The following is a 22,229-nucleotide window of genomic DNA, read 5'->3' as shown; positions in this document are numbered from 1 at the left end:
TTCTAACGAATGACGCTTTTTAAAAGTTTTAAAAACCACATTAAAATTTCTTTCAAGGAATTTCTAGCCTGAAAATTATTTATCTTGCTTTCAAAAGAAAAACCCTGAACTGCTGAACTTTTTCAAGGGTATTTTAGGCACTAAAAACTACCTCTAAACTATTATTAAATAAAGGGTTAATTCCTCCTTATCTACACCATTATTGCTTTAAATTTTTATCTAAAACACAATGGAAGCAGACACATTTTTTTTAATATAATTGATCTAATTTTCCCCCAAAGACTTCCTCACCAAAAAATTATCTCTTTAGCCTCTTTAGCAAATCGTTCATTTCCCTCAAAATGACCGAATGTTATTCTTTCAATTTTTTTCTGTTAACAAAGAGTTGTGTGAAATTCCAAAAAGATAATTTCGATAATGTTCGGGAGGAGTAAGTCACTCTGAGAAAGCAATTAGTTGGATGGGTCGCGATGCGCAAACTCAATTCAATTAACTAACCCTTGTTGCGCTCTAGAAGTATTTACGCGACTGACTGAGAATCTTTGTTATTCGTCCTCCTCAATGGAATTCCCATCAGTCTACCATTGGGAGTCCCAGTTGAGTGTTCTATTACTGGTTAGATTGAGGGGTTTTTTCTGCGTTCATTAAAATAAAATATTTTGTGCCAAATCGACAGAAATCTTGTATATTTTGTGATGCTGCACGAATTAATTTGAATATATCAAAAATTTGCATAAATTTGTTGTCGGAGAAGTGATATAAAATAGAGTTATTTTGTTCTATTGCTTAATGAGGAATTGATAGAAAAACGTAACAAGAGAACACCTTTGCACGTTTCCATCGGGGTGCGCGGGAAGATGTATTGTGTGTAGGGGAAGGTGTGGAGAACGAATCACCTGAGATAATAATGTTAATTACGTATACCACGCATTTTGATGACCATTTGTCTAAATATTTTGCCATCTGATCGCTCAATATAAATTAATTCTCGTTCATTGCTAAAAATTCAGTCTACACCGGCAAACTCAACTCAGTGGAAATCACTCCCTGAAGTGTCGCATTTGTGTGAACTATCCAGCTGTGTGGTGAGAATTAGTGGACAACATTGTTGTTGGCGAACCTGATCGTGAGGTGTTATCAAATTTCTTATCGTTCGCAGTTTCGTCGTTGTCACTTGTCCACCAGAAAGAGAGAGAGCCCCCCGTGAAAATGTTTTCACAATTAGTTGTTTGGCTTCTGGCCACGAGTACTGTTTGTCTTGCGTGGGATAATTCGTGGATCATGGACATGAAGTATGAGCGGTATTCGCAGAGGCGCTCCTACTACCTTGCCGAAGAGGAGGATCGTTCGGTCGGTAGTGATATTGAGCTCACGGCAAAAGAGCAAGTTGTCAATGAGCGTCTCATGGAGCTGAAGATGACCGAACTGAAGAATGGACTGCAAGATCCGGCTGGTTTCATCCCATGGAATCACATCTTTGACGTCCTCTACCGCATCAATTCCTCCGAGCTCTTCCACATTATCCAAAAAATGCCCAAAGGTGGTATCCTCCATGCTCACGATACAGCCCTCTGCAGCACCGACTACGTCATTTCCCTCACCTACGAACCAAATCTCTGGCAATGTGCTGATCCCACAACGGGTGCATTCCAATTTCTCTTTTCGCGCGAAGCTCCCACCAATACAGACACCTGCACGTGGACCCTCGTAGCCGATGAGCGCGCCAAGCAAGGTGAGGAGAACTACAATTCCGCCCTGAGATCGCAACTCTCAATGTACAACACCAATCCCATAATGCACAATCGCGATGTTGATTCAATTTGGCGCCAATTTATGGGAATCTTCGGTGTTAATGGTGGTCTTCTCACCTATGCACCAGTTTGGAAGGCTTACTACCTCCAATTCCTCAAGGAAATGCTCGCTGATGGTGTTCAGTACCTGGAACTTCGTACAACTCTTCCACCAGTAAGTAATCCTCTCCCCTCCCCAATCTAATCTCAATTAATCGCAAAAAAAATAATAAAAATTTCAAATTGATTGCAAGATTATTCATAAGAGCCAAAAATATTGCTTATCATTCACTTCTAAAATTAGAAAAAAAGAAGAAAAAACTCGTTTATCTTGCCTAATATGAAAGTGAATTGAAGCAATTTATGCTCATTGGGATTTGTGAATGAAGAACGGATATTGTAATCAGCTCAGGAAATGAAAGAAATACTTAAAAATTAACCCTTTCATGTTTTTCAGGTCATACGTAGACGCAAATGTGAAACATTTCATTTTCCCGATTTTTAATGAATTTAATGATTTTTCCAAGTTAGAAATGCTTCAAATTCACAACAACGTCCTATAAAATCGTCTACAGAATAAATATTGTAATAAAAAGAGCGCATGTTTCAATGTTTCTATGTTTCACGTGACCGCGAAAGCATTAAAACTCTTTACTCTAAAAGAAAGTTCTTTCCTTTTTGATTGATAAAACTTTGTCCTCTAAACATTTTTATAATCCCTTAAAGAGTTTAGATAGAATGAAAAAAAAAGTAGAACTTGTGCTTGTATTCAGATTTTCACTGGAATCAAGAGATGACAAAAATATGTTAAAAAATACGAAAAATGACGTCATCATTGTGTTTTTTGTCTAAATGAAACATTTAATCTAATATTCGAATTTTTGCAAGATATTTTTATATTACTTATATTCACTGAAGAAACATCAACGGAAATGTTTCATTCATTAAATGACAAAAAAACACAATGCTGACGTCATTATTTGTATTTTTTAAACAAATCTTTGAAGACTTTAGATGAATTTAGGTGATCCCAGTGAAAAAAAATGGGAAGTCTCTTTAGAGATTTCTTATTCATTATCTACTACAAAATTACGCTTATCACGATTATATTTACGAATAAGTTTCTAATATAAAAATGAATAAACTTCTTTCAAATCTCCCAAATTACTCATAATTAATTTTTTAATCATTTTATAAAATAATAAAATTAATTATTAAAAACATGATTAAAAATCCCAATTGCGATAGCTTGTCTATGCCTTATCTTGGAACTTTTCCACCTCTTGTGAATCACGACGAATAGGAAAAGTGAATGACTCGTTTTGGAGTATTAAGCATAAAAAACTCATCCAAAAATTCTAATCTATTAGGAAGAAAATATTAAGAGTCCCCGCGGGCAATTTAGCAAGGCTAAACCCCTTCTCTGTAAAACACTCGACCATTAAACTCATGAAATTTACAACACTGTTTATCATGAGTTCTTTCCACTCGATTGATTGCACGTATTGCCCGCAGTTGGAGATTAAGTAAAAATAAATTTTATTTTCAGCTCTATGATCTCGATGGTAAAACCTACAACGAGGTGGAAATCATGCAGATCTACTATGATGCCACGAAGGAATTTAAGAAGCAAAACCCAACGTTTATCGGTGCTAAAATTATCTATGCCCCCGTGAGGGTGGTTGATGACGCAGGAATTCCAGCATTGATGGCCAAAGTACGTGAATTGCATGAGAAATTCCCCGATTTTATGGCTGGATTTGATTTAGTCGGACAGGAAGACAAGGGACGCCCCCTCATTGCATTCAGCAGGGAAATCCTCAAGCTTCCCAATTCAATTGATTTCTACTTCCATGCTGGAGAAACAAATTGGGATGGCATGACTGATGATAATTTGGTACGAAGGAATTCTTTTTTCTTCTTTTTTTAAAATTAATTCTTCTTGAAGTGCTTTGAGCTTATCCTCCCTTTCTTTTCTCATCCCACCCACAGATTGACGCTGTTCTTTTGGGAACAAAGAGAATTGGTCACGGATATGCCGTTCTGAAGCATCCACGTGTCCTTAAGGAAGTCAAACGCAATAAGATTGCCATTGAAGTTTGTCCCGTTTCCAATCAAGTCCTCCGCCTTGTTGCCGACTACCGCAATCATCCTGGCTCTGTGCTCCTCGCCAACAAAGAGTACCCCGTTGTCATCAGCTCTGACGATCCATCCTTCTGGGAAGCTAAACCCCTCAGTCATGACTTCTACATGGCCTTCCTTGGCTTAGCGTCGAGTCGTCAGGATTTGCGTCTCCTCAAGCAGCTGGCCATCAACTCCATCAAGTACAGCGCCATGTCACCACGTGAGAAGCTCCAAGCCATGCAAATGTGGGAGGCTGAATGGAAGAAATTCATCGATGGTTTCAACGCGTGATTCTCTTGAAAAAAAATTGCGCCTTATCAATTTTTGTTTCCCCCCCAAGAAGGAGAATTTGTTGAGCCAATTGACGTCAATGAAATAAAAAGAACGTGGGGATACAGGTGCTTCTTTTTTTTTCTTATTGTTCATCTTCCTCGGAAATTACAATTCACACAAATCCAACAATCACTATTTTTTTTCCTCTTCTTCACTTCTGTTTAAATGTTTGCATTTGGAATTTTTCTTTTTCGTGTTTGTGTCTCTATTTTTTTGTTTCTTTCCGTGCAAGTTTTTGAAGCATCCGATTTTGTGGTACATACAAGAATATGATCGTGTGGATCACGAGAAAAATCTCACATAAACCAGAATTTTATTTTGCCAATAAGTAAATATAAAATAAAATAACTTTTCCACAACTTTGATGGATATTTGTTTAATCAGCAGTAGAAAATTATATCATGTTTCATTTTAAAATTAATTTAATTATATAATCAGTATGGTGTAGTTATAAAAATGTGCTTAAATGTATACCTCAAGGTATCAAATCATCATTGTTTTAAAAGTAAAATAGTAATGTATTTGAGTAATGAGCGTTTATCAAGATAGATGGCGCTCAAAATTATTGATAAGAGAAGTAGTCTTCGGAAAAATCATCAATCTAACTATATTTTAACGATGTCTAGCGATGCTGTCTTGGAACAGCAAATTAGGCAATTGGGGCGGCTAAATTATAGCTCAGGAATTTAAGAATTGAGCAGAAACTTAATTTTTTTTGCTTAAAGTTTTTTTTAAGCCTTATTTTTGATACAAGAGAACGTTTTAAACAGTTGAAGTTCATTAAATATCAAGGTGTGAAGAACAAATCAAAATTTATGAATAATTCAGAAGATTAAGACTTACACGGAAGCAGAAGCTTCAAGAACTTGATCTTAAAGATCTTAAACATTTTACATGGGAAATAAAAAAAATGTTGCTGCTCTGACTTAAGCAGGAGTTTAAAAGTTTTAAATTCTTAGAACTTTGGTGTGACAAGTCTTCTATTGATATTTTTCTTAGAACTATCAGCCACTAGAAATTCACTAGTCAGACAGACTTTTAAAATTTCTTAAGATTCCTTAAGAAAAAACTAAAAATTTCCTAAGAAAAATTAAGAGTTTACGTTTTTTTGAAGCGAAACTTTAGATTTCTTCAATTAGGCTGAATCGAGCAAAATACACATTTTTCAATGAAATTCTTCATTATTTTGCTTGATTTTCTTATTTTTTTCCTAACAAAGTCTTCTTAAGTCTGTCAGACAAGTGAATCTTTAAAATAACTAAATCACAAATGATTAAACTAATGATTTCCCTTCCTGATAACGTGGATAAAAAAGAAAGAACAACACAGAATCTTTTGACTAAATTGTCGGCATAAAATATACAACGCCATCTATCTTGAAGACGACGAAATATTCAATTCTCTACTACAATCCTGCATAAGCAATGCTATTTTTCGTCAATAAATTAACAAAAATAAATTAATATGAATCAATGCACGGATGCTCCCATCTCTTGCAGTGAAATGTGGTGAATTTTATCGTGTCATTTGGTGTACTTTGCATACAGCTTGTTAACTATATTTATGAATATAATTTATACACAATCTTATCATTTTTCCCATATTAGCCATTTATAATCCACTCTTGTTCTTATCTCACAAATAGGACGTGTAAAATGTGTTTTTTTTCTCTTTTAATTTTCTTTATAAAGATATGTGAGACACCGTGTGTGTATATACGTATCATTCCTCTTATACAATTTTCTCCCTTTCCTTGTTTTTTTACTTAATTAACTTTGTGCCCAAAATATTTTGAACAAAAGAAAATTCAAACCACTTAATTCATCATTTTGTGTCATCTTAATATTGCTTTCAAACATTAACTATCGTGTTCAAAAATAATCACTTTTAAGTGTTACGTCGTTGCAGTGATTTGTCCTTGACGTCATGAATACTTTAATAAGAATAATAATTTATTAGAAGGAAAATTTAAAGCTTAACCACCGCAGAATTCAAGAGGAAAGAAAAGCTCAAAGCCTATTAAATAAATGAGGTATTGGAGATTGTTTAGAAGTTTCTTTAGCTTTAATTTTTGTGCTTCAAAAATCAAAAATCTTTCCCAAAACTTCCCAAACAACCTCCATCGTGCAGCGATAAAATTTGCAAAGTATAATGTCGCTGAAACAATTAAGTATTCAAACTGTGGAGGAAGTTAAAAATAAATCATGCCACTGAAATTTAGTGCAGCGTGGTCAAAGCATTTCGTGAGGCACAAAAGAAAACCCTCCCCCCGTGTAAAGTTTTGTTCATTTTTTTTTTGGTAGAATTTGAAACCATTTTTTTTAATATTCTCTCATGCAGTTTTGGTTTCATTTTGTTGTATTTTTTTCTTTCTGCTAAATGCAAAAATTCCCCTTATAATCCTACTAGTGGGTATATGTTGTGCAATCAATATATGCTTAAGCCTAAAAGAGAAAGGATTTTCTTTTTTTTTCGTGTAAGCTAAATAAATATATCACATATTTAAATAAAATCATTCGAATTATGCCAAAAAGGAATATTTTTTTTGGTCAAATTTAGACATTTTCTTTCGTGGTAGAGAGTCACCACTATTCTACTGATTTTGTATTCTAAATATTTTTTTTGTTTCTCTTGTTTTTTTTTAGATATGTTTCGTGATCGTCATCAAGCACCTTGTGTGTCCACAAAAAATTACATATTTTCATATTCACTGTAAATCATATTCTTCAGCATTGAGAACTAGAATTTTTTTTGCAACAAAAAATCCAGAGCAGCATGAAAATATTTTTTTTATCGTTAAAATGAGAGGAAATCCATTTATCTAACAAAATGGTAACTCACCGTTGATCCGCAAGAACACTTGAGAATCCACTGAACGGCAATAAATTTGTTCTCCATCTGAATATTCCGGGAATGGAGGAGTTCCTGATCAATGGGATCCAGCCAACTATTGTCCCATAGATCATATCCAGCCTCAATGAAACTGATTGGATCTCCCGAATTGAGTGGACATAAAAATTCTACCTACAAAAAGAATTAAAAAGAAAAATATCCTTTTTTATGAATTTTTCTATCTTAAAATAATTTTTTTTCTAAAATGATTTTTTTTTCTTCTTACTTGTATAGTTGTAGATAACGAAGGCACACAGTTCATTTTGGAATTCTGGCAGAGGCCACAAATCTTTGGGCGATACAATCGTCGCGAAACACAAGGCCCCAACCGAATTCTAGACGGTCCCATTTTCTGCATCTTCCTGCATCCTCCATGGCCTTTCTGCGGAGTTTTTAGAAATTCTTTTTAAAGCTGATCTTCACAGGTATAAGAATAAAATATTTTTCGTGCAATTTTTAACAAGAGGCGTTTATCTGAATAAAAATATTCAAATAATTCGTTAAAAAGATATCAAAATATTCGGTAGATAAACTCCTCTTTGTTTTAAGTTATAAAAAGAAAAAGATTAAGGAGGAACAGCTCAATAAAACTACTAAGCCTAAAGAGATATTAAACTCAAGCTTAAGAAGTACTAAAAGTAATCCCAATAAGTACTAAATTCAAACCATAAAAGGGAAAAGCTTAAGACTAAATAGTATTAGATTCAGGCCCTAAAAAAATTATTCGATTTTTTTATTCATAAAAAGGCTCATCTTAAAGTCCTTAAAGACAAAAAATGTGAAGAGTAATAATTGAAAGCTTAAGTACTAATTTCAAGCCCAAAAAGTACTAAATACATTTCCTAAAAGTACTAAATTCAATCCTTAAAAAATTTTCTCGATTTTTAGTCAAAAAAGGCTCATTTCAAAGACAAAGAAACTAATTAGTATATTAAATTTCAAACTCAAGTATTGAATTCAAGCCCAATGAGTACTAAATTTAAGTCATTAAAGGGACAAGTTTAAGCCTAAAAACGTACTGAACTTAAGTCAAAAAAAGTTATTCAGATTTTCATCTTAAAAATGCTCAAATTGAGAAACAGATTAAGAAAGTACTAGATTGAAGTCTAAAAAGTATTAAATTCAAGCCCAAAAGGTGCCTAATTCAAGCCTAATATGTTTTACATTAAAGCTAAAAAATATTCAGTTTTTAGCAAAGGGTGGAAAAATATTCAAATAAATAATTTTATTTGCTAAAGTCAATCATAACGCGTCCAGTTATAAGAGTTGGTATACCACAACGCGGATGGGTCAGTCTATGCGTTGTAATTTAATTTGTGAGTACTATTAGAGTAGGCAAAGTCAATTTTTTGTAAAATTTAGCAATTTGACACATTAAAATGCTTATATCTTAAGTTCTATTAGACCTACAGAAATTTCTTGACTAGTTCTGGAAAGGTATTGAAATAAGCTATAATCTGACATATATTTCGAAACATTTCAAGGTCACCTCCAGAACACAAAATGGCGGATTTTTGTTCAACAAAAACAGTTTTTTTCACTTTTCGTCCTGAAGGAATGGTCCTAGAGGTTTCTGATGTTCTATAAAGTTGTAGAGTTTTACAAAACCTTTAATTTGATACTAAATTGAGCAAAATCGGACAATCCGTTCAAGAGATATGGCTCTTAGAACTTTTCAAATTTAAGAATTTTTCAAATGGCTATATCTTCTAAACGGCGACATAGATTTTCTTCATTTTTGGACTGATGAAAGATATTAAGTCAGGCTACAACATATCAAAATTTAAAAGATTTGCCTAATGGGGATTCGGAGATATTGCCCCTTAAAGTTAGGCAATTTTTGTTTTTGTTTTTAGCGCCTCTTGCGGATGTTTTAGAAACTTGAAATGTTCTAAACAGTTGTAGGGCTTCTCAATACCTTTCATTTGATACTAAGATGGTCAAAATCGGTCAAGCCGTTCTCGAGATATATCGAAAAAACACTTTTTGCTTTAGGCCGCCATATTTGCTAAACCGCTTGACCGATTTTGAAGTATGAATTGTTGATGAAAACGTCTCACTGAGCTCTACAACATACTTAAATTTCAGATCTCTAGCTATAAAGGAAGTGGTTGACGCTATTTCAAAATGGCGGACGGCGGCCATCTTGGAGTTCGAAAATGCGAAAAAATGAAATTTTACACCCACATTTCTATAGAAAACTTCAAACCGGAAGTCTCTATCTGTTACCGTTCTCAAGCTATAAGGCAAAGTTTAGAGTCCCGGACGGCAGGCCGGCAGGCCGGCAGGCCGGCCGGATCAAAAATTTTCCACCACCATTTTCGTAATGTGGGATGTCTAAAACGTGCTCATACCAAGTTTGAGCCCGATCTGAGGTGGTCGGTTTTTCCGACGATTACAATACTTGGTATGCCACGATTGTGGTATACCAACTAATATTCCAATTATTTGCAAAAAATCCAAATATTTCGGCAGTTAAACGCCCCTTGATTTTTTAAAAAAATACTTTCAATCTCACCCGGAAAATTTTAACTTACCCGAACTTTGTATGGATTGAGGGGGAATGTCTTCATTGAATGCAATTCCTCCTCATTATTCTTCACGCATTTTCTATTCTCACAGAGACGTATATCATTGAGATCCTGACATCCCATCGTTGTTTCAACGTGCCTCGTTGAAATACCCACGCCACATTCCTCCGAGCACTCTGTCCAAGCGGTTGTAGATGAATTCCCACAGGTAACGTTCACTGCAAAAAGTACAAAAAAAAAACTCGAAGGAATCCTTTGAGGCACGTCCCAGTAGGGAGAAGAAAAAGAAACTTATTTTACCATCAGTATGAGGAAGTTCACAGAGCCAAATTTTGCAGCAATACCCGGGAACTTCAACAAGTCTCGGTGAGCGACATTCCAACGTACTCCCTGGTGGCGTGAGATTCTCATGGGGGCACAATGAGGAGCAAGCGTGTCGTCCATTCTTCACACATACACACAATTTGTAATCAAATATTTATAAATCTTGCAAAAAGAATTATTTTATCTTTCTCGCTCTCCTCTCAATATTACAACAAAAACCCCAAAAGGATTTTTTGTCCCAAATGATTTTATTTCCATCAAGAGAATTCCCTGTGCCTCTCTCAGCTCTAGCCAAGAGTCTCTCAATGTAGAAAGAAAATAATAATAAATAAATTTCCCTCACCTGGCACACACATTGAGTCTTGCAGTTCACCTTAAAGATTTCCCCATGAAGAAATGTTGCATTTCCTACCATGCAGTCTGCGGGTGTTGTATAATAATGAAAGATTTTAAGTTAAGCTTACCCAACAAAGAAAAAAAAACATCATTTGTGCGTGCTGGACAGGCACACAGCATGTAAATTTTCATCCAAAAATCAATCAATAAAACAGCAAAAATTAATGATTCACTTGAATGGTGAACTTGGAAGAGGAATTAATTTGTTAAACACCAAATGGGAAATTACAGAACAATTTTCTTTCTTTTTGGGTTGGAAAGTCTATTACTTGCGCTGTGCCATAGACACTGTATTTTCCCCATGAATAAATTGACTTGATTTTCATTGGGGGACGAGGAGATGATTTTTTTCCTCTTCTTTTCATGAATTATGGAATTTTCCACCATTAACTCACCCAAATTTGTCCTCACAAGTTCAACCTGCAAAAAATATTAAGGAAAAACCAACGTTAGGGTACTTTATTCCGGAAAGCAAAGGCCACACAACGTATGGGGAGGTTTTTCACATTTTCTCTGAACTTTCTGCAAAATTATTGTTCTTTCATCTTTTTTTTTTGAGGCTGAATTTTCAAAGAAAATTAAATTTCTGTAATTCAAACTTTACCAACGTTTTATATGTACATTCATTACCTATTTATACCGATTCTATATAATATTTTACAGGCCATACATTTTTTATTAAAAGGATTTTATGTATTGATTTCCTTATTTATTGCTCTTGAATTTTTTATATAGAGATTGTTTTTATTATTCTGGGGCTTTTTATTAACATTTTATATTCGCTTTCTTTAGTGAAAAATACGGAAAATATGAAAATAGAATAAATTTTTCTATAAAAATTATACGTAGCTAAGACTCAAATCTTTTGCTATAATTTAATAAACGAATAAGTAGTTTTTCCAATTTGACTAATTAATTAATTGAAATAGAAAAGAATTAACTTTCAGTAAAACATAAAGATTATAGGAGACTTCGGGTTTCGGAGTTTGATCTCTGGGCTGCGGGTTTAGGATGAATTTCTCCGGGTCACACGGTTTTAATTTTTTTTGCTTATATTCAGTATATTCAGGCAGTACAAGAAAACTAAAAAATCGAAAATTGGAATAGACTGTAATTTAGGAAGGTTTGATTTTTTAGCTAAAGGAAAATCGTCATAAGTTAGATCTGAGTTTTCCTAAACCAGAATAGACTTCTTTAAGCTGGACCCTGGTTTTTTAAACTAGGTTCAATTTTTTATAGTCAGTTCTAAGATGTTTGATCAAGGCCTTTGTTGTAGACTAAACTTTAGTTTTCTTTAAGGTCAGGCTTTTAAGGTTTCAAAGTTAGATGAATCTAAACTGAGGCTTAATACGTTTTAAAAGTCAGACCTAACGGCTTAGCTTTGTTTCTTAAGTCAGGCTTAAGTTTTTAAGTTAGGCTTGTATTTTTTGAGATCTTCAACAATTATTGACCTTACAATTGTTTAAGATAAAACTTTAAAGGTTTTAATATTTAAAATAGGTTAGGTTAGGATAGGTCTAGAATGTAATTAACTCTACCTCAATTTTGCTATAAAATCAGCAATCAGCGCCCTCCTTTAATAAATTTAATTTAATAAGTTAATGAATCAAAAAATGATTTAAGAAAAAAATTAGAAAACATTTTGTCCATTTTGCAGAACGCGACCACAAACAAGACAATGCTTAAATGCTTGAATTACTTTTATGTAAAATAAAATATTTAATGTTCTTTTTTCTCCTGTCGATTTATTGCTCTTTTTCACGACTTTTCCCGCACCAATTTGTTCCCCTTTTAGCGGCTTATTCGTTTTTCTTTCTCTTTGAGGGAATTTTTTTTGTGAACAAATAAAATTCTTGTAAGGTGGTTCACTTACCTCATTGTCCGTGTTAATTGAGAGAGCCCCTGAAGAGGACAGGAGGGAAACTAAAATGCATCCTGCGAGAAAATGCTCCAACATTTCGTGCCGACCTATAACAAAATACAAAACAAATTTCCTATCTGAAATATGGGGCCCCCACATTCGGAGCTTTTCATGCAAGAAAACATTGCGCAATGACTGTTTGATTTTTTGTTGTTGTTGTCGTTCCCCCGTGCGCGCCCCAATTGCTTCATTATTCAACATTTGACGCGCTGAGAGCCTCGCGAAGGTGGCGCATCCACACGCAAAGTGTTCAGGAAACTACACTGCATTATGGGAGCCCCCTCCGTCTACTACTTTGAGACTGTTCAAGTCGCATAACATTTTTTTTTGCTTGTGCACAGAAAAAAGCGCCAATAATTGTAATCCAATCGATACACCACTTAATTGCAGACGAATTTAACCCAGTAGCATATATAAAATCAGGTGGCGGAGTCACAACCATAGGCAGTTGCATTCAGTGGGTGTTCCAGTACGGAGGATTGGTCTGTGGAAGTTGGATTTATTTTTCTATTATTACTTCTTTTTTGACTATTGTGAAATAATGGTGCTGTTGAGGACTTTGCTCCTGCTCGTGGTGTGCTCGTACGCCTTGGCCACGGTTGTGCCTGCAGGAAGCATCCCGCAGGCTGTGATTGTGGGTGGACTCCTCAAAGCGGCAGCTATTAAGTCAGCTGCTCTCAAAGTGGCTGCACTCAAAGCGGCCGCAATTAAGGGATTAGCCATCAAGCATTTTGTCGTTCCGGCTGTGATGAAGCACTACAAGGAGAATCGTGGGAAATACGAGGAAATTGGGCATAAACTCGAAGCTGGTGTCCACAAAATTGAAGCTGGTGTCCAGAAGTTCTTCGGTCGTGGACAGGAGGAGCACAGTGTGCAAGGATATGGATCGTATGAGCACGAAGAGCCCAAGCATGAGGTTTACTATCACAAGGAAAGCCCCAAATGGGAGCAACACAGCTACGGATATTCACACGGAAGTGCCTACCAGGAGGGACATATTCACAATCATCATGTGCCACACTACAGCTACAAGTACGGTGTCGATGACTACCATTCGGGTGATCACAAGACAGCCTGGGAGAGTCGCTTTGGGGATCATGTGAAGGGAGAGTACACAATTAAGGAGCCCGATGGCACAAAGAGAATCGTCTCGTATCACGCTGACCCCAAGGGGGGCTTTGTGGCGGACGTTAAGAAAGTCGGTGCACCCCATTGGGGCTCCCACAGTCACTACGTGAGTCATCGCATTGGCTACAGTGCTCCCGAGTCCACAGAGGAGAGTGATGATAGCTACGAGGGCTATGAAACTGAAGAAGACTGAGGTAATCTCTCTACTTCTTCTTCCCCAAACAAATCTTCTTGGATTTTCATCCCCTACTCTTGTTATTCATTTCAGAGACTACGAACAATTTCCCTGAAGTGTTGGACAGCATTTCCACCCTCTGGGAAAGGTTCACCACACAATCAACCCCTACATCAACATTCCGGAAGCCATGGCGTGCACTCACCCTCCGGAATCCACACCAAACCTCCTCCAGCGTGATCTCACCACCCTCCCTGTGATGGAAGTCTCACCCCCATTTCACCCCCTAACCCCCTCCCCCCCAAAGGGGTGCTTCTTCCACAGAACTGCCTACTATTGTTTTTAAATGTAAATTGTGTATTGTAAAAGAAATTGTTATTTGTTGTGTTTTGTCCGCAAAGTGGTGCAAAAATAAAAGACACCCCCTCCATAAAAAATCCAACCCTCGTCAATCTTACCAATTTGTCGCAGCTCGCAGAACATCGGGGGAGTTTGATGTTGTTACAAAATCTTCACACACTGGTAGATGGGATTAAAATAAAAAGTCGCGCACAACACTCGGGGCCACTTTTGCAAGAACTCTGTGCGAAGGAATTTATTAAATCATTTTTCAGCACAAGAAGAAGGATGAAAAATCCAAGAGGGAATTAAGAAATCTTTAGTGGAATTAAAGTGGATTTTCTATGGAATGCTCCACTGGAGATTCCGCGAAATAGGGGTGGGAAAACAATGAGTGGAAATTGAATGAATATTTAGTGGAATCTGTGAATGAATATTGTAATAAAATTACTCTTTGGCTAATTTGATAAATTAAATGGAATTTATTATGTTTTCTTTTGTTCATAAAATACAATTTGAAAGAAATCAAATTGAATTTTTCTTACTCGACTCAAAATGTTCGCAATATTTGATCAAATATTGTTCAAAATGTTTTACTGGGTTACCCTTTTTGTGCCTCTACGTTGGCTGCCGTGTGGTAGTAGATGGAAAATTTGTTTGCGCGTGCCGGTAAAATTGCATTTTGTGCCGTAAACCGTGTGTTGTGGTCGATAAATAGTCCATTGATAGGTGCAGGGGGTACTTTGGCAACTCTGGGGCACATAGATGCGTGTGCGTTACATAACGATTAATCTCCAAAATTACATAAAACATCACTCTGACCACCCGCGGATTATTTTCCCATCGCTCTCACCAAAATTTCTGATAACCGCATTTTGTGGACCTTTCCAGGGGAATTCGGTGGACTGAGGGGGTGTACAGACAATAAATCACGGGTTAGGAATATCAGAGGTGAGTTGTGGAGCCCCAGGGGAGGGTGTGTTAACCTCAAAGATTACCCACATGACCATGGAGATGGATTTTTTTTGGATGTTTTTGTGTATTGCACGATTGCAGCATATAACATGTTATGGGGAGCCAACATAGCCCCACAAATCAATAAGTCTCATAAGACATTTCGTATGAAAGTCTCAAGATATGTCGCATGTAGCAATCATAGCATGCGATTCCGCGGTTGTGGGTCATGAGGTTCAAAACGTCATTCCTGGAAGAGAGATAAAAAAAATAATATAAATTCTGTGTTTGTTGTAGGTTTGTTGCAATGACGACAGGAAGTACAGGATCGACATTTCCAAAGTGGCAACTAGCCATCATCCTGGGTGCCCCTGTTGCCCTGACACTTGGCTACCTCTACTACAGACGTCAGAATTCACACAGTGAGAGCGATGAGCGGAAAAAGAAGCTCGGCAAGGCAGACAAGTCCGTGTCAATAGACGGCGATGAGGCGAAGGAGCACGCAAATGGACCCACACGTGAAGCCCAGGTGAAGCTGAGCCCCCTGGAGGTTGCCATGGAATTCAAGAATCGCGGCAATGAGAGGTATAGACTGGGAAAGTTCGATGAGTCCATCGATTTCTACCGGCAGGCCATTGAGACATGCCCCGAGTCTCACAGCACAGAACTGGCAACATTCTACCAAAATCGCGCAGCTGCCCATGAGCAACTCAAACAGTGGTCAGCCGTCTTGGAGGACTGCACACGAGCCCTGGGGCTCAATCCGAAGTACATAAAAGCCTACAATCGACGTGCAAAGGCACACGAACACCTTAAGGACCTCTCGAATAGTCTGGAAGACATCACAGCAACGTGCATTTTGGAGCAATTTCAGAATCAATCATCAATTGCCTTTGCTGATCGTGTCCTGAGAACTCTGGGGGCACAGCATGCCACAGAAGCCATCAAGGATAGGAAACCCGTGCCACCGTCAACGCACTTTGTCACCTCCTTCTGTGAATCCTTCACTGCTGATCCTCTCAAGGATATCGTTGGTGCTGTAACAAATCCCCGTGGCTTTATGCTGGCCAAGACGGAATTTGATCGTGTTAATCTGGAACAGGTGAGTTCATTCTCTCTCTCTTAAGTTTGTTTACAAGAAGTTAAATTTTCAGGTAATCCCAGCCTGTACGGAAGAATTGGCAAATCCAAATTCGGAATATCGTGCCCTTGCCCTTCTACTTCGTGGTACAATGAGTCAACTCATGGGACTCTTCACGGAAGCTCTGGAGGACTTTGCCACGCTCATTGGGGATCCCAGTGTGAGTGTGAAGATTCGCGTGAATGCCCTGATAAAGCGTGCCTCAATTCACGTCCAAATGGACAATATGGAAGCATGTCTGGATGATTTTGCCGAAGCTGAAAAATTAGATCCCACAAATCCCGACACATTCTACCATCGTGGGCAAATGTATGTCCTCCTGCAGCGTCTCGATGATGCCATTGCGGATTTTCAGCGCACAATTGACGCTGTGCCGGACTTTGGGATGGCGCACGTGCAGAAACTCTATGTGGAGTACCGGAATGCCATGATTGAGCAGAACCCAATGAAGTCGTTCCAGTTGCTGGAGAAATTCCGCGAGGCAATGGAGCGTTTCCCCAAGTGCGTGGAATGCTACAGTATTATGGCACAAATCCTCATGGAGCAGCAGCAATTCAAGGAGTCCGATCAGCTCTTCGAGAAGGCCATCCAAATGGACCCCAATAATGCAACTCTCCTCGTCCATCGGGGTATTCTGCAGCTGCAGTGGCGCGGGGATGTGGATACAGCTGTGCAATTCCTCCAGCGGGCAATTGCTGTGGATGAGCGGTGTGAATTTGCCTTTGAGACCCTCGCATCGATTGAGGTACAACGTGGGAATATGGAGAAGGCAATTGAGCTGTTTGATGCTGCCATAAAGTTGGGTAAATCCGAAACGGAGCTGCGGCATCTCTTCTCCCTCAAGGATGCTGCCATTGCGCAGATGAATGTAGCACATCGGATGGGTTTGGATGTGAGCAGCTTATCAGCCCTGGCGGCTAGTGCAATTGCCTAAATTCATCCCCTGTGCTGATGATGTAGACCAACCACATTTACAAGCTCCCGCATCATTCAACCAAAATCTTTTTGTTGTTTAGTTTGTAGCCCCTCCATTTGACCCACAACACACGGTCTTGTGCATTTACCATTAAATAATGTAATATTATGAAATTAATTGTAATATACAGTTGCATAGATGAGACAGCATGTTATTATTTTAGGAAATTTCCCGCAAATAAATTTTTCTTAACCGAATTTTTGGGTTTTTTCTGCAATTCTGTCTAAAATATCGTGTCTGTACAGCTATGCATTTCTACACCGTTGGTCCGATCGAGATGAAATTTGGTACAGAGTCTACTGATACCAGGCGGTTTTCACCAACGGCATTCATTTTCCCCCCAGAGCCCCCCTTCGTAGCGCCCCCATATAATTTTCATGCTTTTTTTGACTACTTTTTTAAATTGGCGCCATTTTTGGTACTATTTGCTCAAGGGAAAATGAGATGGATGCATTTTACCGCTATCCGTCTCCCTCACACTTTCAGTTTTTTACAGTTTTCTCGCGTTTTCCGCCGAATTTTCCGGCCGGAAGAAAGTTTTTGCAATCAGGAAGCGACGCCGCGTCGAATGGCATCATTGGTTTAAAAAGTTCGCGAAAATGCATTTCCAGAAAAAAAGTGCGTGTAAAATCCCCAACCGTCAAAATTTCGAATGTTTAAATCCAACCGTCAAAATTTCCGCGGGCCCCAAATTCCGCACGGAGGACCTTCCCGAGGCTCCCGGAGCACCCGTAAGTGCCCCAGGAGCCCAAAAAATGCGTTTTATGCCCACAAATTTGGGAAAAAACACGGAAATCACGAATTTTGTCGAAATGCACAAAAAAAGTTCGTTTAATTCAAATTTTATTATTTCATGCCACTCGTTTCGAATTATTTTTCTTTCAGTTTTTTGTTGAAATTTAAAGGAAACCATTCAAATGCAGATTTAGCCAACGAGTTTTTTGTGATGGCAAACCTCCAAGCCTCCTTCGTTCTGTTTTAACGGATTCTGCGATGTCGTTGAAGAGTTCTCGAAGCGATAAGTTTGGCTCGAATTTCCTCTAATAAAAAAACAAATAAATCAGGTAATTACTCCTTATATTTTCCACTCTACCTTATTTAAAGGCTCTAAAGAGTATAATTTGTCAAAAATGATTCTTATTTATCCTTTTGAAAAGGATTTCTTTTTAATTTACATAAATCTAATCAGTCTAACCTCAAAAAATCGATGCTCAAGGTCGCATAATGTTGTAAAATTATCTTTATTTATTAATTTCCTCGACAAAATCTCCTAATTCTGAAAGAGTGTGCTTTATGGATTCTATTTTTCATCCTAATTGCCATTCAGTAATGAAAAAAGAATATAAATTAGAGATGCAAAAACCATCGATATTTATCGATAGTATCGATAGCTTCGGCTATCGAAAACTATCGATTGGGAAATAGGACTATCGGACTATCGGAACAATTTTCTCTTTCCATTATGAAACGCGCTATCTCATTTGAGATTCGTACAAAAAATACTATAAAAACTCAAAATTTTAATTTTAATTTATAAGGGTTTTTTCTACATGTACGGATAGCAAGTCGTAGTAGTATGAAATTGATTTATTTTCTTTTAAATATTTGTTATAAAGAGACTACTAACTACTTTTATTCAAATATATGGTCAAGCGCGTAGCGCCCTTGCAAAAAACCAAACTACGTTTTTAGGGTAGATACTTTTTTTTTTTTTTTTTTTTTAACGTATTTAATAAAGCGATCTGCACAAGAGGGTACAATAAACTTTAATACAAGACAATAAAAAGAGAGACATGATGGTTTAACGTCGGGGAAAAACCATAAAAGGGTAGATACTGATAATTTTTTCTTTCCTTTTAATTAAAATTTGTCAATTATAAGATTTTTGATATTCTGGAAAAAATCTTATAGGATTTTGACATTTTATTCCTTTAATTGTTTTAATTGAATTTTTGAAAGAAAATTACTTTTCCGGGCCTCTTCAGAGATCTTCTGACTTTTCCTCGACAACAAATTCTTTGTTTTTCTTTTCTAGAACGAAAATAGAACGATTCCAAAATATTCATCTGTCAAAATCTTCCAACATTTTAATTCTTAAAAAAAGAGAAGATTTTATCAGAATATACCTTATTTTTTTTAACTCTCCGTACACTATGACCAAAATACTTAAGTCCATTGCCATGGGGGTAGTGACCGTAGTGACCGACTTCATAGGCCGAAATCTTTCGGTCAAATGTGCATCATTAAACTCCTTGGTACTATTTTATCTTTTGTCTATTTTAGAACATTGAGTCTTTTCAGTTTAGAATGATCAAGAAAGAGACACAGAGTGACAAAGCGAAGAAAAAAACAATAAATTCAACCGTTACACTAATTTTTGAATTCCCTCTTCTTACATTTATGTTAATAACTTTTTTTCTGGTGGATGGATTGACCTCAAATTTTGATACAATCTTCTCAGATAACCAAGAAACTTATTTCCAAAAGATCGGTTCTAAATGTCTAAGAATTAGGGCGTAATAGCTCGAGATAGAACTCTGGGGTCGGTCACCTACCCCTCATGGCAGTGCGAGGGTTTTAAGAACGTTTTTCGTTTATTTCAATTATTTTCGCAATGAAAAATTCTGTTTCTGTAATTGGGTTTTTTGCGAGGGTGCTACGCGCTTTATCATGTTGGTAAAAATAATTTCTTTTTGGGTAAGTAGTTTGGTTTTTTTGCGGGGGATAGGGTAACTGGTGCAAAATGTTAGAAATACAAGACACAACATTTCCAATAGATATCTCAGTAAATATTATTCTAATTTAGTTAAAAGTACCTTTTTTAACTCTAACTAACCATATAAAGATTTAAAATAATTGATCTAATATTTTTGGATTTATTTAAAAATAATATTTTCGAATTTCAAAGTTACTTTGACCTTTCATTTCAATATCGTATTTCGGCGTATTTCTACGTATTTTTTTTGACCCAAATGCATTTTAGATAGAGTAACAATTGCTGAACACGAACCTAGTTTAAATTTTCCGGGTTTTCCCGTAGAACACTGACATTAAAAAGTACCACTTGGGTCAAAAAGTTAGACACCCTTTTTAAGGCAGTTATCTTTATTTTAATTAATTTATTTTTTTTGTATTTTTATTATAAAAAAATTTTCCAATTGTTGCACAAATATCTTATTCTCAATTGCTTTTATAGTGTTTAAATGAAATAAATTCATAAAATTAAAATTTAGGGACAAAAAACGTAAATTAACATTTTGCCCCATGGTTGGGGCAAAAAGTTAGAAGTGCAAGGTTTCGGAAAATAAGCTGAAAATGCATTTTCCCGTTGAGTTATAAATTTTTCGTCTGAGACAAAGTTGTAGCCTGGAAAATTTCCTATAAGATAGTTGTCATGGAAAAACTCAAATATTTTCAGGGAAATCAGGAAAATGTTTCTCCCAAAAAAACAACTTTTTGCCCCATGTCCCCCAACACTTTTTTTGAACAGCGAAAAACCGGTCATATCCACGAACAAAAAATTTATCGATAGTCATCGATAGTTATCGATAGCTTTCCCAAAAATATTCGATAGTATCGATAGCGAATTTTTCCGATAGTTTGCATCTCTAATATAAATATGAAAAGAAAAGTAAAGTGTGTTGATTTATGGCGATATTGCCACGAGAGGCGCTGTGAGCAAATAAGGAGGAACAGGAAAATGATCTCTTCGGCTCAAAAAAGTTTTACTCGGCCTCTTTTGGCATCTGGCAGTCAACGTGGATGGACGCATCGCTACCAACATACCGCCTCCAGCCATTTTGTACTCAAGTGAAAAGGTAATATGAATTATAATTGCAACAGACTAAACTTGCATAAAAGCTTATGAATTGATTCTCCATAGTTAAAATTTAGTCTCAAAAGTGAAGTTGAACGATAGACATCAAGTTTACACTTCATTCAGCCTTCTAAACGTTCTAAATCTTGTAAAAAAATTCTTAAGTAGCTATCTTTTCCTCTTCCTTTTTTCTACTTTTAACACTTAACAAATTAATTGGAAAATATTTTGCAGGATGACTGAAAGGAAAGCTACTCTGAAATCCGTGAAATATGGATTAAAACCGGATGTTGTCTTTGTCTTTCCTCAATATGGCGATGCAACTATTCACGCTGAAAAGTTCCAGCTGGCAAATGAGAGTGATGTGTTCAAGACGCATTTTACTTCAGAAAATTGGAATAACAGTGATCCAATTGAGATCAGTGATATTTCATTTGAGATCTTCAACATAATGATGAAGTTTATCTATGGAAAAGGAGAGGATTCGGATGTTACAGATGAAAACCGTGTGCAAATTTTATATGCCACAAGGAAGTACCTCATCAATGATCTTACTTACAAATGCATCAAATTCATGCCAATTAGTTGGAATTTTTTCTTTTTCAACGATTTAGAAGCACTTTATATTTTAAGTGATAGTGGTCTACGCTCAGTTGGAGATTATTTGGAGAACTGGAGCAGACAAAATGCAACTCAAATAATTCCGAACATGACTCGATTTGATACATATGAACCACAGAAGCGCCTTCTTAAAGCTATCCTTGAGTCACCGGTACTACATTGCACTGAATTGGAGCTTTATAAAGCAGTTTTGCAGCTGATGATGAACAAATACAAAGGTGAAGTCTACGATGAAGATAAATGGAGGAGCGAACTGGGTAGTCTCATCTATTTGATTAGATTCCCAACAATGACTCTCCAGGAGCTGACTGAATGTTGCAAGAGACCAACGCTACTGACGAAGGAACAAGTGTACGATTTGCAGCTCTGGGTTCAAAAGAAAATCTCATCAGATACCGTCTTCTCATTTTCGATATCCCACAGACTTGTTACGAAAAGCCTTATTACCCAGATTGCTTAATATTTATCCTTTATACTCTTCTGTATTTTCTTTAAATTTACTGAAATAAATTTTATATGAAGTTCTAACAAAAAAAAAAGATCTTGAAGTATTTAATTAATAAAAGAAAATTCCCTTTTCAAAATGAATCAGGAGTGCATCATGCAATTATATCTGGGAGAGATAATTAGCGTCGCACCCCAATATCTCTCTGATATGCAAACATCGAGTAATTTGATAAACTAAAATGATAAAAGGGCGCGCACTAATTGAGGAGGATCTCGCTAAATTGCCGTGTGGAACCAATTTTCCGATAAGGTTTTTCCTT

General features: G+C 36.6%; 5 protein-coding genes and 1 long non-coding RNA gene across 8 annotated transcripts; 5 read left to right on the top strand and 1 right to left on the bottom strand.

The window, feature by feature from the left end:
• The first annotated feature begins 409 nt into the window (after nucleotides 1-409).
• On the top strand, nucleotides 410-4,311 carry LOC129792190 (adenosine deaminase 2-like). The gene is made up of 4 exons (XM_055831009.1): nucleotides 410-1,085; nucleotides 1,160-1,965; nucleotides 3,340-3,687; nucleotides 3,783-4,311. The coding sequence occupies exons 2-4, from the start codon at nucleotides 1,210-1,212 to the stop codon at nucleotides 4,203-4,205; spliced, it is 1,527 nt and encodes a 508-aa protein (XP_055686984.1). The 5' UTR covers nucleotides 410-1,085; nucleotides 1,160-1,209; the 3' UTR covers nucleotides 4,206-4,311.
• On the bottom strand, nucleotides 4,308-14,653 carry LOC129792191 (CCN family member 2). Of its 2 annotated transcripts, none has more exons than XM_055831011.1 (9): nucleotides 14,559-14,653; nucleotides 12,264-12,358; nucleotides 10,786-10,810; nucleotides 10,338-10,414; nucleotides 9,971-10,115; nucleotides 9,677-9,888; nucleotides 7,366-7,521; nucleotides 7,089-7,271; nucleotides 4,308-6,986 (listed from the first exon to the last, which is right to left on the bottom strand). In XM_055831011.1, the coding sequence occupies exons 2-9, from the start codon at nucleotides 12,345-12,347 to the stop codon at nucleotides 6,939-6,941; spliced, it is 930 nt and encodes a 309-aa protein (XP_055686986.1). In that variant the 5' UTR covers nucleotides 12,348-12,358; nucleotides 14,559-14,653; the 3' UTR covers nucleotides 4,308-6,938. The 2 variants fall into 2 exon arrangements, with proteins under 2 accessions (XP_055686986.1, XP_055686985.1); XM_055831010.1 differs by lacking the exon at nucleotides 14,559-14,653 and adding an exon at nucleotides 14,073-14,296.
• On the top strand, nucleotides 6,638-9,855 carry LOC129792194 (uncharacterized). Its single transcript, XR_008750790.1, has 3 exons — nucleotides 6,638-6,723; nucleotides 6,893-7,564; nucleotides 9,762-9,855. It is a non-coding gene; the product is annotated as an uncharacterized LOC129792194 (long non-coding RNA).
• On the top strand, nucleotides 12,590-14,051 carry LOC129792192 (uncharacterized). Its single transcript, XM_055831012.1, has 2 exons — nucleotides 12,590-13,633; nucleotides 13,708-14,051. Exon 1 carries the CDS (start codon nucleotides 12,853-12,855, stop codon nucleotides 13,630-13,632), a length of 780 nt encoding a protein of 259 aa, XP_055686987.1. The 5' UTR covers nucleotides 12,590-12,852; the 3' UTR covers nucleotide 13,633; nucleotides 13,708-14,051.
• LOC129792189 (mitochondrial import receptor subunit TOM70) lies at nucleotides 14,552-17,221 on the top strand. Its single transcript, XM_055831008.1, has 3 exons — nucleotides 14,552-14,904; nucleotides 15,205-16,009; nucleotides 16,062-17,221. The coding sequence occupies exons 2-3, from the start codon at nucleotides 15,215-15,217 to the stop codon at nucleotides 16,980-16,982; spliced, it is 1,716 nt and encodes a 571-aa protein (XP_055686983.1). The 5' UTR covers nucleotides 14,552-14,904; nucleotides 15,205-15,214; the 3' UTR covers nucleotides 16,983-17,221.
• Nucleotides 17,222-20,716: 3,495 nt separating this feature from the next.
• Nucleotides 20,717-21,995, top strand: LOC129792188 (BTB/POZ domain-containing protein 6-like). Of its 2 annotated transcripts, none has more exons than XM_055831006.1 (2): nucleotides 20,717-20,842; nucleotides 21,076-21,995. In XM_055831006.1, exons 1-2 carry the CDS (start codon nucleotides 20,787-20,789, stop codon nucleotides 21,920-21,922), a joined length of 903 nt encoding a protein of 300 aa, XP_055686981.1. In that variant the 5' UTR covers nucleotides 20,717-20,786; the 3' UTR covers nucleotides 21,923-21,995. The 2 variants fall into 2 exon arrangements, with proteins under 2 accessions (XP_055686981.1, XP_055686982.1); XM_055831007.1 differs by lacking the exon at nucleotides 20,717-20,842 and adding an exon at nucleotides 20,931-21,005.
• The last annotated feature ends 234 nt before the right edge of the window (nucleotides 21,996-22,229 follow it).

This window comes from Lutzomyia longipalpis, chromosome 3 (genome assembly GCF_024334085.1).
Source record: "Lutzomyia longipalpis isolate SR_M1_2022 chromosome 3, ASM2433408v1".
NCBI classification, from domain to species: domain Eukaryota; kingdom Metazoa; phylum Arthropoda; class Insecta; order Diptera; family Psychodidae; genus Lutzomyia; species Lutzomyia longipalpis.
Note: the sequence above shows the minus strand (reverse complement) of the source record. Positions and strands in the feature narration are given on the sequence as shown.

Excerpts from the sequence above, each read along its gene's own strand:
- LOC129792190 (XM_055831009.1), top strand. The coding sequence starts at position 1,210 with ATGTTTTCACAATTAGTTGTTTGGCTTCTGGCCACGAGTACTGTTTGT. Across the intron at positions 1,966-3,339 it reads TTCGTACAACTCTTCCACCA|CTCTATGATCTCGATGGTAA; the intron begins GTAAGTAATCCT and ends TTTTATTTTCAG. Across the intron at positions 3,688-3,782 it reads GCATGACTGATGATAATTTG|ATTGACGCTGTTCTTTTGGG; the intron begins GTACGAAGGAAT and ends TCCCACCCACAG.
- LOC129792192 (XM_055831012.1), top strand. The coding sequence starts at position 12,853 with ATGGTGCTGTTGAGGACTTTGCTCCTGCTCGTGGTGTGCTCGTACGCC.
- LOC129792191 (XM_055831010.1), bottom strand. The coding sequence starts at position 14,097 with ATGTTCTGCGAGCTGCGACAAATTG. Across the intron at positions 10,415-10,785 it reads ACTTGTGAGGACAAATTTGG|ACTGCATGGTAGGAAATGCA; the intron begins GTGAGTTAATGG and ends CAACACCCGCAG. Across the intron at positions 10,116-10,337 it reads AGACTCAATGTGTGTGCCAG|AATGGACGACACGCTTGCTC; the intron begins GTGAGGGAAATT and ends GTATGTGTGAAG.
- LOC129792189 (XM_055831008.1), top strand. The coding sequence starts at position 15,215 with ATGACGACAGGAAGTACAGGATCGACATTTCCAAAGTGGCAACTAGCC. Across the intron at positions 16,010-16,061 it reads ATCGTGTTAATCTGGAACAG|GTAATCCCAGCCTGTACGGA; the intron begins GTGAGTTCATTC and ends TTAAATTTTCAG.
- LOC129792188 (XM_055831006.1), top strand. The coding sequence starts at position 20,787 with ATGGACGCATCGCTACCAACATACCGCCTCCAGCCATTTTGTACTCAA. Across the intron at positions 20,843-21,075 it reads TTTTGTACTCAAGTGAAAAG|GATGACTGAAAGGAAAGCTA; the intron begins GTAATATGAATT and ends AATATTTTGCAG.